A 12,989-nucleotide genomic window follows, 5' to 3' on the forward strand; every position below is an offset into this window, starting at 1 on the left:
CACGATGTAATGATGAGATAAAAGATAAAAAAATATTCAACAGTTTTAACACATGAGACCAAATAATTTATCAAATAATATAAGATATTAACAATTGAGTCAGTGTTATAATTTTGTGTTTTCAGTGGAACACAGTTTCTCAGTGTGTTGTATGTTTTGCTTGGTTGTTAGTGCTTGAGCGGTGTTTGAGACCCTTTACATGAGGTGAAATTGGTTTAGTAAAATGGAACTGATTAATTACATTCTTCAAGAATATTTCAACAGTCTATATCAGTTAAGTTGATCTGAGGAATATTCAATAATATTTTACAGGTATGGGGATTTTTTACAATTTTCTTACAGAGTATTATGTGCGGCATATTTTTTCAGTTAACACAATTTATTTGTTTTTCGCATAACTGAGAAGGGAATACTTTTTTCCTTTAGCACGACATTTGATACAACCATTGTTATAAGGGTATTTTTATTTTTACATCCAAAGTAGAATATTTCAAAACCACAGCCAAAGCACTTTCCTTTCTCCAGATGATACTATGGTTACAGCTAGGTCACGATGCTGATAAAGGTTTGGCCGAACAAGTACTTGAACTACGCCACACGGGATGACTGGTTGGCACACAGGTACAGGATCAAACCCAACAGGCTGCGCCCTCCTGTAGGCTGGGTCAAGTTTAGCCACACCGAGACGCCCAGGTGTGAAGACCCTTACTCCTGCGGGAAGATGGTCAGGACCATCCAGGAAACTTTTCTGGACAACGGCTTCTGGGACATACCTTACAAGTTAGTGTAGCTACCTAGTAAGGTACAGAGGAAATACAATGGTACACCGAAGTCTCAAGTGGTGTCTAGCACTGCTGGTGTCCAGGGCAAAGTCCAACCCCTACTCGCCCTCGTGTTTTAGGTGGAGGAAGACCATGTGCCCTGTGTTATAGTATTTTCCTTTTGGCTCGTCACAAGTATATTTCCGGCAAAACATACCAGACCTGAAAGCGTACGGTCGTCCCAAGCGGGTTTCCTCTGTTACTCTTCTGTGGTGTGACACAACTAATAGCTGTAGTATTTCATCACTAGGGGAGCGAGCTGGTCTAGTGGTTAGACCGGGACTTCAGTCCCTGAGGTCCAGGGTTCAAATCCCGCCAATTCACCAATGGATTTGATCTAAGTGATAATGCAGCAACACCTAGGTCTAGCCTGAAGTAATGTCAAAAACAATCACAGGCTAGTGCCTAGCCTCCTAGGAAAAAAATTCTTCACTCCTTTGACATGTTCCAATGGGTTTTCGGGTGATCAAAATGGTCTCAACCCTAGTCTTATTAGGGGAGGGCATCATTAATTGATAACCCTACCAATGGACATCTGCATCCAGGAATCGATCTTGCTTTGTATCGAATCAGCCACCAGGTTTGATGGTGACTTGGTTACTCGGACAATTAATTGTTACAACAAATCTTAATGCATTGAAAGTTGTTTTTTTGAAAGGGAATTTTCTTCAGGAAACGTTTTGACTATAGACACAAACTAAAGAGTTTGAGTAATGAATTCCTGTAGATCATTTCATTTTAATGTACGACGTATTTGGAATCAAGGGCTTCTGGGATATACCTTACAAGTTAGTCTAAGTAGTTTTGCCATTTTCTTTTCAAAGAACTCGCGCTAGTTGTAGCAAATGAGGAGCATGTTTTTTTACGTATGTGACAAGTCTTGATAGGTCACAAATATGGCAGAAATTAGTCTAACGAGTAAAATATTCCCAAAAACTTTTAAACACGACATGAAAAAGTGTGTTTAATGCTTATTTACAGCTATATAACGTTGCTTATTGTGACATTTTACGTTGTTTATTTTGTTTTGTGAACTGCTAGAAATTTAAATCTTTCTCTTTCACAGCTACCTAATTGGAGGAGACAAAGTAGTCTATGAAGGGAGAGCGACTCATTTCACACCAGATCTTCCCAAGCATCTGGCGCATCTAGAGGACGACTGTATCGACATCGCTTACATAGGCAACTTTAGCGGTGAGTGTTTAACAGAATGTAATCAATTAATGTCATCACTTAATAAGAGGCGTGGTTGGACAAATGATTTAAGTGCACGATCTTGTCTTGGAGACGTTAATGTCTCTATATCTAGAAAAAAATTAAAGGAAATTTGTATAAAATGGGGAGAGCTATTTCTGACTTGGAGAATAAACTTCTCTATAAAAGGCACAGCACTAGGCCTACAAAATTAGGTTTATCTAAATATAAGTACAGTTTTAAAATGTGTAACTATTTATATTCACTGAATTTTTCTATCTCTTAAACCTTTCAAAGGATATGCCTTTAACAAATTATTTTTTTTAGAAACACGTAGTTGACATTGCATATAATATATAGACAAACCATGTGTTTTCAAACTTAAAACTTCCATAAATTAAGGATAGGCTAAAATAGTTGCTGTTAAACTCAGTAGGTGTCTAGGTTAGCACAATTGGTAAAACAGAACCAGATGAATTGAATAATAGCTAGGTTTGTAGTGAAATGTTACACTAATTCACACACACACAGATAATGTCTAGTCAAAAAAGTTCTTAAAGCTATTAAAATCAGCAATATGCATGTACCCTACATACAATATGATATTGTGGTTCGCAATTGGTTTTTTAATTTCACAATCATGGTTTTTTAGTTGAAGACCCTCCATGGGAAATGATGGAAACTGCCCTCACCTTCGTTGCATACGGAGTCATCCGGACAAGACAAATACTACCAACTTTTCGAGTTGTTCCTTACAGGGAGAAAGTTGTATGCTAAGAAGACTGATCTCGTTAATGTAACTTATGTTTATAATAAAATTAGGTTTATTAAGTTTTGTTATTTTTATAATCAACTTAAGATATTTAAGACTATAACATATATGGTTATAGTAGTTTATCAAACGATCACGTAAAGATAGTGTACAGACACGAGTAGAAATTTAAGGCACGATCCTTGGTGAGAGCCTTAAAAACTTCTACGAGTGTCTTTAAGATCATTTACGTGAGTTGCGTACCCTACTTTACCTACGACAGTTTTTTAATTACTAAAAATCACTACTCATAAATTTCGAGAGTGGTTATGTTTTATTTTGTAACATTTTATTGCAACTGACCGTTATTCAACGACTTGTCCTACCCTGTGAGTCTCATTGTTTAATAAATTAAATTGGTCTTAACAGCTGATAAGGTGACGTTGAAAGTATTACAATGTTACTTCTTTTCTCTCAATTCTTGAACCTCATTGGTCTAAACTTGTACTGTAAAGTAAAAATACAATACTGTAAAGCAAGTAAAGAATACTGTAAAGTGAATCTTTGTAATTCTAAGAACTGGATTAAAAAGTCTAGTTTAAAGATGGTCGTAGGTGAAAATAATTAACTTTTTTAAATCTTTTAAAACAATGTGTTAAGCGTGTTTTTTATTCGGTTTAAGGTAATAAGGATTCATTTTTTCCAAAAATAATATAGTATTTTAGCTGTAAAAAATAATTATTATAAAATTATTATATTTACCGAGATGTGTAAAATATAAATCGTATGGAATATAATTATTGTAGTGTGATCATCGAAGTATAAAACACAACTTGTTATTGTGTTATATACTTCGATGAGTGTGACCTTTCGTTACACTAACATGGACATAGATTTGACTCAGATTAATACCAGTTTCATTCTTTATTGCACATGTTACAATAAAGCTCATAACTAAACATAAAACATACATACATAAACACCAATGACATATATTCACATGGAAAACTTTCAAAACTGGTTCAACACTGTCAATCTAATATTTTGTGTTCAAATACTATCACACACATACGTATTTTATCTATTTAAGATAAGTCCATGTAAAACCTAGGTCAGTAATATAGCATGATCTCATGTATAGTTTCGTGTGTAACAACTACAACCATGCACATTATAGAACATGCTTTGATAACTTTTAATTTCTTGATTACTTGAACTTGGATGTATTCTAGGTAATTCGTATGGATATTTAGACTTAGATGTAAATTTGTAGAGTGTATATCCAAAACAATTGTGGATTAAAAAGGAGACTTAAAATCAAGTATGAAAGTTTGTGCTAAGTAAAATTGCATTATGCATCAGTGAAAATAAGGTAATGTAAGTATGATTATAAAGCTGATATTTTAAAATGTATATTTATAAAGTATACATGTTACCGTACGATGTATAATATATTTAAAATCAAATTATTGGTGTGGCTCAGAGTTACAAATTGTTAAATTATCATTTACTCTGAATTTGCTCTTAACCAATATGTATTTTTTCTATGACAAATTAAAAACTTAACACTAAGGAGAGCTTGACATTTGTGTATGCAGCTTGATATTTTGCTTTAATTTTTAAAAAGAGATATCCTTTTTGATTACTGTAACGGTGTTTTCTGACTGTCTGGATTTTGTAAATAGTCAATTATTAAACTATGTCTATTGGCTTATTGATAATTTTAAATTGTGTGGATTTCTATTGGCCGTAAACTAATGTAAAATATATTGCAGATATTAACTGAGTAATAATCATACATTCAATAAAATCCTGACTTGATTGAGCACGAATTACTACACAAAAAATAATTACACAAACAATAATTCAAAGAAAATGTTTGTAAAACAAACAACCAAACTTCTACAACAATTTACTACGTTTTGCGTTAAAAAATAACATCCTCCAAATCCTCTACCCCGAAATATAGTTAAGTACTAAATTACAAAGTTAAATATTTTGAAACTACCCGAAATAATTTTACTTTGATAACGTACGATCCATTTATCAAAAAATAGTTGAAACAGATCAAATAAATATATGAAAAATAATAATTTATTTTTGTAAAAAAATACAACCGACTTCAATCGCTCTAAAAAGAATGAAATAATTTCAATAAAGTAAACTTTTGTATTAGGCAAGCTCACGTATTTTAAGTCGGCGCGGCTCTATGATGATTTTTGATACAAAATTGAAAGAGGGTGTCCATATTGCAGGTGACTATAACTAAAGTTGTTAATCTGCATGTCTTTTTCATAGTTATGCGTTAAGTGTAATTTTATTACCGTAATAAGAGATTGGCATTATAGTGGTGTTAACGAGCATCTTTAATAAGATTATAACGCATTTGAATGTTTCTAACATAGAAAAGTAATGTTTTAATACCAAACTAGCTTCTTTTCCCTATCATAATATCAAACTAAATTATTTTCCTATTCATATAGAACATTTGTGTGTGTTATTTTCATAATGCATTTATTTCAAAATACACACACAATATTTAATTTCAACCATATTTGCAGTTTGAGCCGCGCCGACTTGAAATACCTGAGCTTGCCTAATACAAAAGTTTACTTTATTGAAATTAGGCCTATTTCATTCTTTTTAGAGCGATTGAAGTCGGTTGTATTTTTTTACAAAAATAAATTATTTCATGATTTTTAGTGACTGTATAATTTTTTATATATTAATTACTTGAGGTTTTGTGACAAGCAAAACTGTTTGAAACAATCAAAAGTTCCACAGAACAATCATTATTTTAAAACTGCTTGAGTCACCTGTTCAGGTTACATAATCAATGGGTATGAAAATAAACATTTTTAGATATTCCTTAAGAAAGAAAGAGTTGTCCATTACATTAGGCCTAATGAAAAACTAATTGTCTTTTCTTGATACATTGAATTGTCAGACATAATCGTTTCCTGCAATCGGTGTACTTCTACATTATAAAAAGAAATACAGTAACGTCTCAAGCCTTTTGGAACAATATGAAAGTTATTCCTCAGCTACCAGCACTAAAAAATCTCTCAAAAGTGGAAAATTGGTCGATAACACGTACCTATAGTACCTTTGGAAAATATGAAAGATTGGTTCAGCTAAAAGTGGTGTAAGTCATGTAGGGGGTTTTGTTTGCTCAAGATATAGCCTAGTCGAAATTGCAAATCATCTTCCTCTAGGACTTTCCGAAGCAGGCATAATAGTATTGATATGTTATAGTAACTGGGTAGAGAATATTAATAAACATTCCACATCTGAAAATGAAATATGTATATGAAAGATTGGTTCAGCTAAAAGTGGTGCAAGCCATGTAGGTGGTTTTGTTTGATCAAGATATAGCCTAGTCGAAATTGCAAATCATCTTCCTCTAGGACTTTCCGAAGCAGGCATAATAGTATTGATATGATATAGTAACTGGGTAGAGAATATCAATAAACATTCCACATCTGCAAATGCATGTTTAGTAATTAAAATATTTAACACTTTTAAGACAATTGACGATTATGCACTGTCACACTTCTTAGATCGTGTAAGAAATAATTGCATTTAATTTATATTTAGACCTGTTTTACGAATACTTTGGTTTTCGCAATACACCTTTATTTGTCAATATCATTCAGCTATTCACTGAAACATATATGTTTTTTTAAGTCAGAATATTCAATACTAAAAACAGAATTACTGTATACACAAATCAGATCAAACGTTAAAATACATTTTTTATAGTAACCAAAACAAAATGCATGGCAAAAAAATAGTTTATTGATCAATATGAAGCAACTGTTTCATGAAGAATTGTCTCTAGCTTCATTTAAATGGTTTCAACTAACAGCTGTAGGAATGTTATCATTATTTATTGCCTTCTCTGCACAAATGTAAACAAAATAAATTTTGAATATTTAAGGTTTTCAGAATTTTTCACCGAAACAAATATTATACTTAAACATAATATATAAGGTACCAAATAGAAACTCTCCTGGTTATTTTGGTGGTGGAACGACACTGATCGGTCAAAGAATCACAGAGAAATTGGTGAACATACATAGAAAAAAAAAACATCGCCACAAACAAATTGAAAACCTCCTCCTTTTGTTGGTAGTGGGGAAGTCGGTTAAAAATAGTAAAAAACATATTATGCTGAGTTTAAACGGAGTCTTTGAATATTGAAACTCATTTAAATCGAGTATGAATTCTTCATTTTGGACACTTTTTGCTCATCTTAAATGAACCATTTTTCGTCCTAATATTTGTTGTATCAAAATAGATCTAAAAAATTAAGTTTTTTTGTATGGTACCAACATAAGAAACTCATTGTCACTCCTGAAAATATAAGTTTAAAAATATATTAAATTTAAAAATGTAAGTGCAGATTAAGTTTTGTTTAATATTCGTGATAGGTTGTGTGTATGCTTTATAATCTTTTTAAACATTAGAAGCTGGTTACCAGTCCAAAACCTAGTTAAAATTTTATTGAAAACTTAATGATAACTAGTTAGGCTACATCAAAACACTTTTAGCAAAGTGTTTTTTTCTGGTATCATCTTTAAAATATTTTTTAGGAACTTAACAAGGTTAATTTTCTAAGATCTGGTTTAGCGTGGACTGCAGATGTCTAACCTAAACGTACGTACACCGAGGTATGGGCAAATAGAAGATGTAGGCAGATACAGTAATAAATACATTAAGTACAATGCTCAAGGCGAACCTGTGGCTAGAAGTGTCAAGGGATACTTAAATGTTGGATTTAATTATGAAGTGAAATATTGTACAAGAAAAGAATGGGGAGCCGTGCCTCCAAGACCAAGGTAAGTGGAATTTTCAAATGACTTTAAATATGTTGAAAAGCTTATGATGGATGTAAAGATTAGTAAAGATTATGTAAAGATTAGATTTAAAGATTGGGGATGATGTTAGAAGGCTACATGAAAATATTTTGTCAGAATTTCAAACTATACTCCTTTGCGCGTTCACCATGCAGTACAGGTCTTATGACAGATAGTCGTGCTGCTGACATTAATGGAAATATGTTGAATCAACTGTCCTCACAAATACATTTTAAATATATTTTAATTCATGCTTTTTAGATTGATATTTTGGCTTGCTGATTTTGAATTTTACTTTTGTAAAATTAAAATTTGTATGGTAGTAAAAAAATAACAAGGATAAGTAAGGAAGCATTTCGTTGTTGGATCAGCTAGTGTCGATGATGAAACCGCCTTTGAAAGACATGGCCTCAGGGAGTGTTCCGTACTGCACAGTGATCGTGGAATACAGAGTACATATGCACTTCTTAAGTATATGGGTATTATTTATCCAACAATAAACTAATTTCTTCGGTATAATAAAGGCCATAGCATCTTAAGAAATATAAAAAAAACATGATTCACTAGTTTGATGAAGGATATTAGACCTAGAAATTAGTTTATTGCTAGAGAAATAGTACCCTTGTAATTTAAAAAACCTTAGATTTACCCTACTCAGAACATTAACAGTGTAAAAATTAAGGTCTTCAGCATACAGAGTATTTACAACGTTAACTTATATCCAAACACAGTCTGAGAGTAGCATCAATTTTGTACCAAAACTAGCTTAGTGCAATTTTTGGACTAGGTAGGTACCATAAGCAGATTTTTACACCTTTTTAAACAATTTTCATTCACTAATTTTACATTTTATAATACTGACAAAAACTGCGTTTGTGCATTAAATAACTCCCTAATTAGGTTTGATATTGTGTTAATCTTAATTTGAAGTGTACAGTTCAGGATACCTGTGCAAGCCCGCTTCCCACGTTAGGTTGACCACAACACGCAGTAACTACTGCGCTGATAGAGTCGGCTGTGCAGGAACTCTGCAGAAGTTGCAGTCCTACCATATGAACAATGGGCTGTGTGACATACCTTACAAGTGAGCCAAACAAACTAGAAGTAGACAGTAGTTTAAACTTTAGTAGGTCAAGTATTGATACTAATTGTAATTTTAAAAAATGTCTTTGAATATTTCTACAGGTTTGGCATGTAGCTATCTTTGCCGAATGGGCTTTGAGACATACCATACAAGCCAATCATACAAGAAGTAGGCAATTGTTTGAAGTTTGTAGCTTAAGTATTGATACTAATTGTACCGCCATCGTAAGTGCATTGTCTTTGATTACCTCTAAGGGTCACTGACATTGCTAGCTTTCTTCTCCAAATAGGCTATTTATGACATCATACAAGTCGACCAAACGAAGTAGAACACAGTTAAGTTTAAGTATAGTTGTATTAATGAAACCGATGGAGGCGAGCTGGTCTGTTAGCAGAACGTGGGACTTCGGTCCAGAGGTATCGGGTTCAAATCCCGCCAAATAACAATCGCTTTAACTACTGTATATGAAAATTCTGTGACTTGTGAAGGAATCACTACGTAAACTATGTCCCAACCTTTTTTGAACACCCTTTAATTGTATGGAAATCTATAAATGACAAGATAAAAAGCAAAAACAAATTAACGATATAGTTATATTTTTGATGGGACAATAAATTTGGCAAAATCAGCGGACGAATGGTTAATGCATGAAACTGTTAAGGTTCTTGACTCAAACCGATTACTTTTTGTCCTAGGGAAAAAAGAGCTACTTATTCAAAACCATATGTATTTCAAACAGCCATTTTTGTGCATTATGACGAAAAAATATCACGATTTATACCTACTACTGGATTGAAGATTTCCACTTCAATCCCTCTTATTAATTTGAACGTGCCTGATCAGTTTTTCTTGTAACTTCAATATACAAGGCTCAATAGAATTACACACGGTTTAGTTAACTGATTTAAATGGTATTTTTTTTCTTCTGCATTAGTTTCCTCATAGGTGGAGACTACACAGTTTATGAAGGGCGCGGTTTTCTCTGGAACCCACTTCTCAAAGAAGAGTATGGGGAACTGGACGGGAAGGTTTTGGATATCGCAATGATTGGGACATTTCAAGGTAATTAGAGAAAAGGGTGGAATCTTTTCACCTAAGGTTAAGCAAAGTTTTGCTACCCGATATGTTTATCTATATGTTTTGGGATGGATTGTGTTGTCTGAGGGTTTAATTGTTTTATTTTTATTATTTTTTTTCAAAAACACACTGTACTTAAGTCAATGATAACAGTAATGCAATTAATGACGACACATTTTAGGCATTACCAAACACCTAACATATAAACAAACTATGTGTTTAAATTACACTTTGATGAAGACGAGTTCTGTTTTATGTGTTTTTGTTTAGATAATTTCCAATCACGAATATTAGAACAGACACGGAATGGATAGTGAAAATAGACAAATAACGCAACTGGTCCCAATGCTCGTGGGTCCAACTCAATTAATTGTAATTTTACGTTCTTGTAAGTGACAATTTATGACATGGGTCCATAAGCAACTCTGTATTGTTCAGAATATTATTGCCTACGGTACATTTTTCATCGCTGAGCATGTTCATATCCTATTCATTTTGTAATATTTTTATTTGTCTGTTTCAGAAATTAGCCCCTCTCCCTACATGATGACACTGGCTTTGGATTTGATAAATGCTTTTGTGAAAAAGAAAGATTTAATTCCCACATTCCAATTAATATCCTTCCCTGAAACAAGACAAACGCCACTGGACATAACGTGAAATTTAAAAAAATAGTTATTTTTTTAATAAATCAATTTTTGCTAAAAAGACTTCATAAAGCATTGTTTGTCCTCTAATGTTTTTACCAAAGTTTAAAGTTTTATTTTAAAACAAGATAAAAAAGTGTGTATTACCAATCCACAAACACCAAAGTAACCAGACATTACACAATACCCCCGCCGCAGCAAACCTGCAGACTTAGCGAATTTCCATTTGCCTGAAGGATTTACACTAAATGTCTCCTTAAAAATATCACATTTATTCCCTATTTAAATAGATTTAGTTTAACGAGTACTTAGGTTTGCTGCAACAGGGCAAGTAAAAAGGTGTTTGTTGTGATACAATTACATAAGTATAAAAATAAAATAACATAAGTTACAACTTTTGAACAGTAATTCATACAGCTAATTTGGTGTTGTGCCAAAATCGTTCGGGTCATTTTTGAGTTTGGCAATGAATTTCAAAGCTTGAAAGCAGCAAAACGGATTAGTAAAAAAAAAAAACTATGAAGTTGTTATAACATGTAGGATCTTAAAACGTTAGAACCTGTAATGTTTCAATTTAACTTACCAGTAACCGTTTTAGGCTATGTTATGCCTAGGCTAGGTTAGGTTTTTGTTAGATCAATTGTAATAAAAGTAGGCCTATCTCACATTTTTCATAGTTTAAATATTTCTTAATGTTCTTTAAATTACTAATGAAATAATGTTTCTAATAGTTTATTTTGTAAATAGTGGTAATAAAAAATATTTCTACCCACTTACCGTACCTAGGTTAGCTTACCCACTTACCGTATTTAGGTTAGGTTATCCATTGTAAATATTTCAGCAACACAATAACAGTTATGAATGTACATTACTATTTTATTTCACATTCAAAGGGATAAACATGTAAATTTAACAACTAACTAAATAATTAAAACATATTTATTTATTACATTTGTTTCAATGTTTGTTTACTAGTTTACAATAGCTTCTCTGACAGCTCGAGCTCCAGCCGACAGCAGCTGATGGATCAAGAACGATCAAGTGGGCAGCGATGACGTCAGGCTGCCGGAAAAGGAAGATAACTTTTGGTGGAAACATCTGGGTTTAAAGTTCTAGAACATTCCATGGTCTCCATAGCAACCAAATCGGGTATAAATACAGCAGTCCACGGGCCAGTCTTCACTTCACGAGTTGACAGTCAGCGCTGCGGGTTTAAACCATTTGCCAGGCGCAAATAAAACAATAATCAATAGTAATCAAATTTGTATTTGTAAAAGAAAATAAAAACAAGGAATAAGGTCAGTCCCAATTGTGTACTCATTTGAAATATTAATAAGGTAATTTGAATTAGACAAGTAAGTAGGATAGAAATTAGAATAGGCCTACACACAAAGCATTTGTCAGGCCCCGGCAGACCGCTGGTGCTGCGGCTTTAACACTCAACACTCACGCACATTCGGTAGTTGTCTGGCACCTTTTTTAAAGAGTGCTGCGACCGAAATAACACTTACAAGTAGTGGCACTAACAATTTAACTCCATACAAAGCATTTGTCAGGCCCCGGCTGACCGCTGGTGCTGCGGCTTAACACTAAACAAGCACGCATATTTGGTAGTTGTCTGGCACCTTATTTTAAGAGTGCTGCGACCAAATAACACTTACACATAGTGGCTCTGTATAACTTAACATTACATCTCACATTTCACACATTCTGCAGTTAGGATAAAATCAGTCACGTGGCAAAGAACCCATCCCTGAGAAACTTTGATAAAAATACAAAATAAAATAAATACAATTAAATGAAATTCAGATTTAAGTCATTGAGACGTTACAAATTGGCACCCAACTAGGTGGCTTGATTTTATCACGGTTATAGATTATTTTAATGCAGAGATATAATTTACGAAAATATATAACACCTACACTTAGAGCACAAGAAGCACACTTAAATATGAGCCGGCAATTAGACGAAATCAATATGGAAGAATTATTAAACCCTAATAATGACAATCCCGGAGATGACTTATACAGTATCGACAATCAAAATTTAGCGTCTGGCGACAATCTAAATCATAGTAACGTAACAAGTCCCAGTAGAACACAGCACACAAACATGGACCAAACAATAATTAGGCCTATATTACAGACACTTGAAGAGTTTAAAGAACAAGTATTGTCACAATTTAAACAAACTAAACAAGAAATAGAAAAAGTTCGGAAGGATCTGACCATCGAAATAAGACAAATCGAATCCAAATTTGATACAAAAATAACAGAATTAAGGGAAGAAGTACACAACCATATTGAGGAAAGAATCGCAATGATTCAAGAGAATCAGGAAAGAATCAATAAGGAATTTGAGGCAAAGTTAAAAGCTGGGAATAGTGGGAAACCAGTAGGCCTACATATCACATGTCCTAGCACCATAGCTAAAGACTTACCAAAATTCAATGGAAAATCAAAAAACCCAAATCAATTCCTTTCTAGGCTGAAAAACTATTATAACAGGGAAAATGAACGAAGGCTTTCACAGGATGAACAATCACTGAATTTAGAA

The 12,989-nt window shown here is 33.1% G+C and overlaps 2 protein-coding genes across 2 annotated transcripts; both read left to right on the top strand.

Moving 5' to 3' along the window:
* Positions 1 to 227: 227 nt before the first annotated feature.
* On the top strand, positions 228 to 2,801 carry LOC128985455 (peptidoglycan-recognition protein SB2-like). Its single transcript, XM_054404943.1, has 4 exons — positions 228 to 312; positions 544 to 780; positions 1,888 to 2,015; positions 2,668 to 2,801. Exons 2-4 carry the CDS (start codon positions 554 to 556, stop codon positions 2,790 to 2,792), a joined length of 480 nt encoding a protein of 159 aa, XP_054260918.1. The 5' UTR covers positions 228 to 312; positions 544 to 553; the 3' UTR covers positions 2,793 to 2,801.
* A 1,120-nt stretch (positions 2,802 to 3,921) lies between these two features.
* Positions 3,922 to 10,446, top strand: LOC128984913 (peptidoglycan-recognition protein SD-like). Its single transcript, XM_054404283.1, has 5 exons — positions 3,922 to 4,138; positions 7,362 to 7,607; positions 8,563 to 8,709; positions 9,644 to 9,771; positions 10,310 to 10,446. Exons 2-5 carry the CDS (start codon positions 7,411 to 7,413, stop codon positions 10,444 to 10,446), a joined length of 609 nt encoding a protein of 202 aa, XP_054260258.1. The 5' UTR covers positions 3,922 to 4,138; positions 7,362 to 7,410.
* The last annotated feature ends 2,543 nt before the right edge of the window (positions 10,447 to 12,989 follow it).

The sequence above is a fragment of the Macrosteles quadrilineatus genome, unplaced genomic scaffold (assembly GCF_028750875.1).
Source record: "Macrosteles quadrilineatus isolate MER2022 unplaced genomic scaffold, UCM_ALF_1.0 Scaffold_2__2_contigs__length_208266976, whole genome shotgun sequence".
NCBI classification, from domain to species: Eukaryota; Metazoa; Arthropoda; class Insecta; order Hemiptera; family Cicadellidae; genus Macrosteles; species Macrosteles quadrilineatus.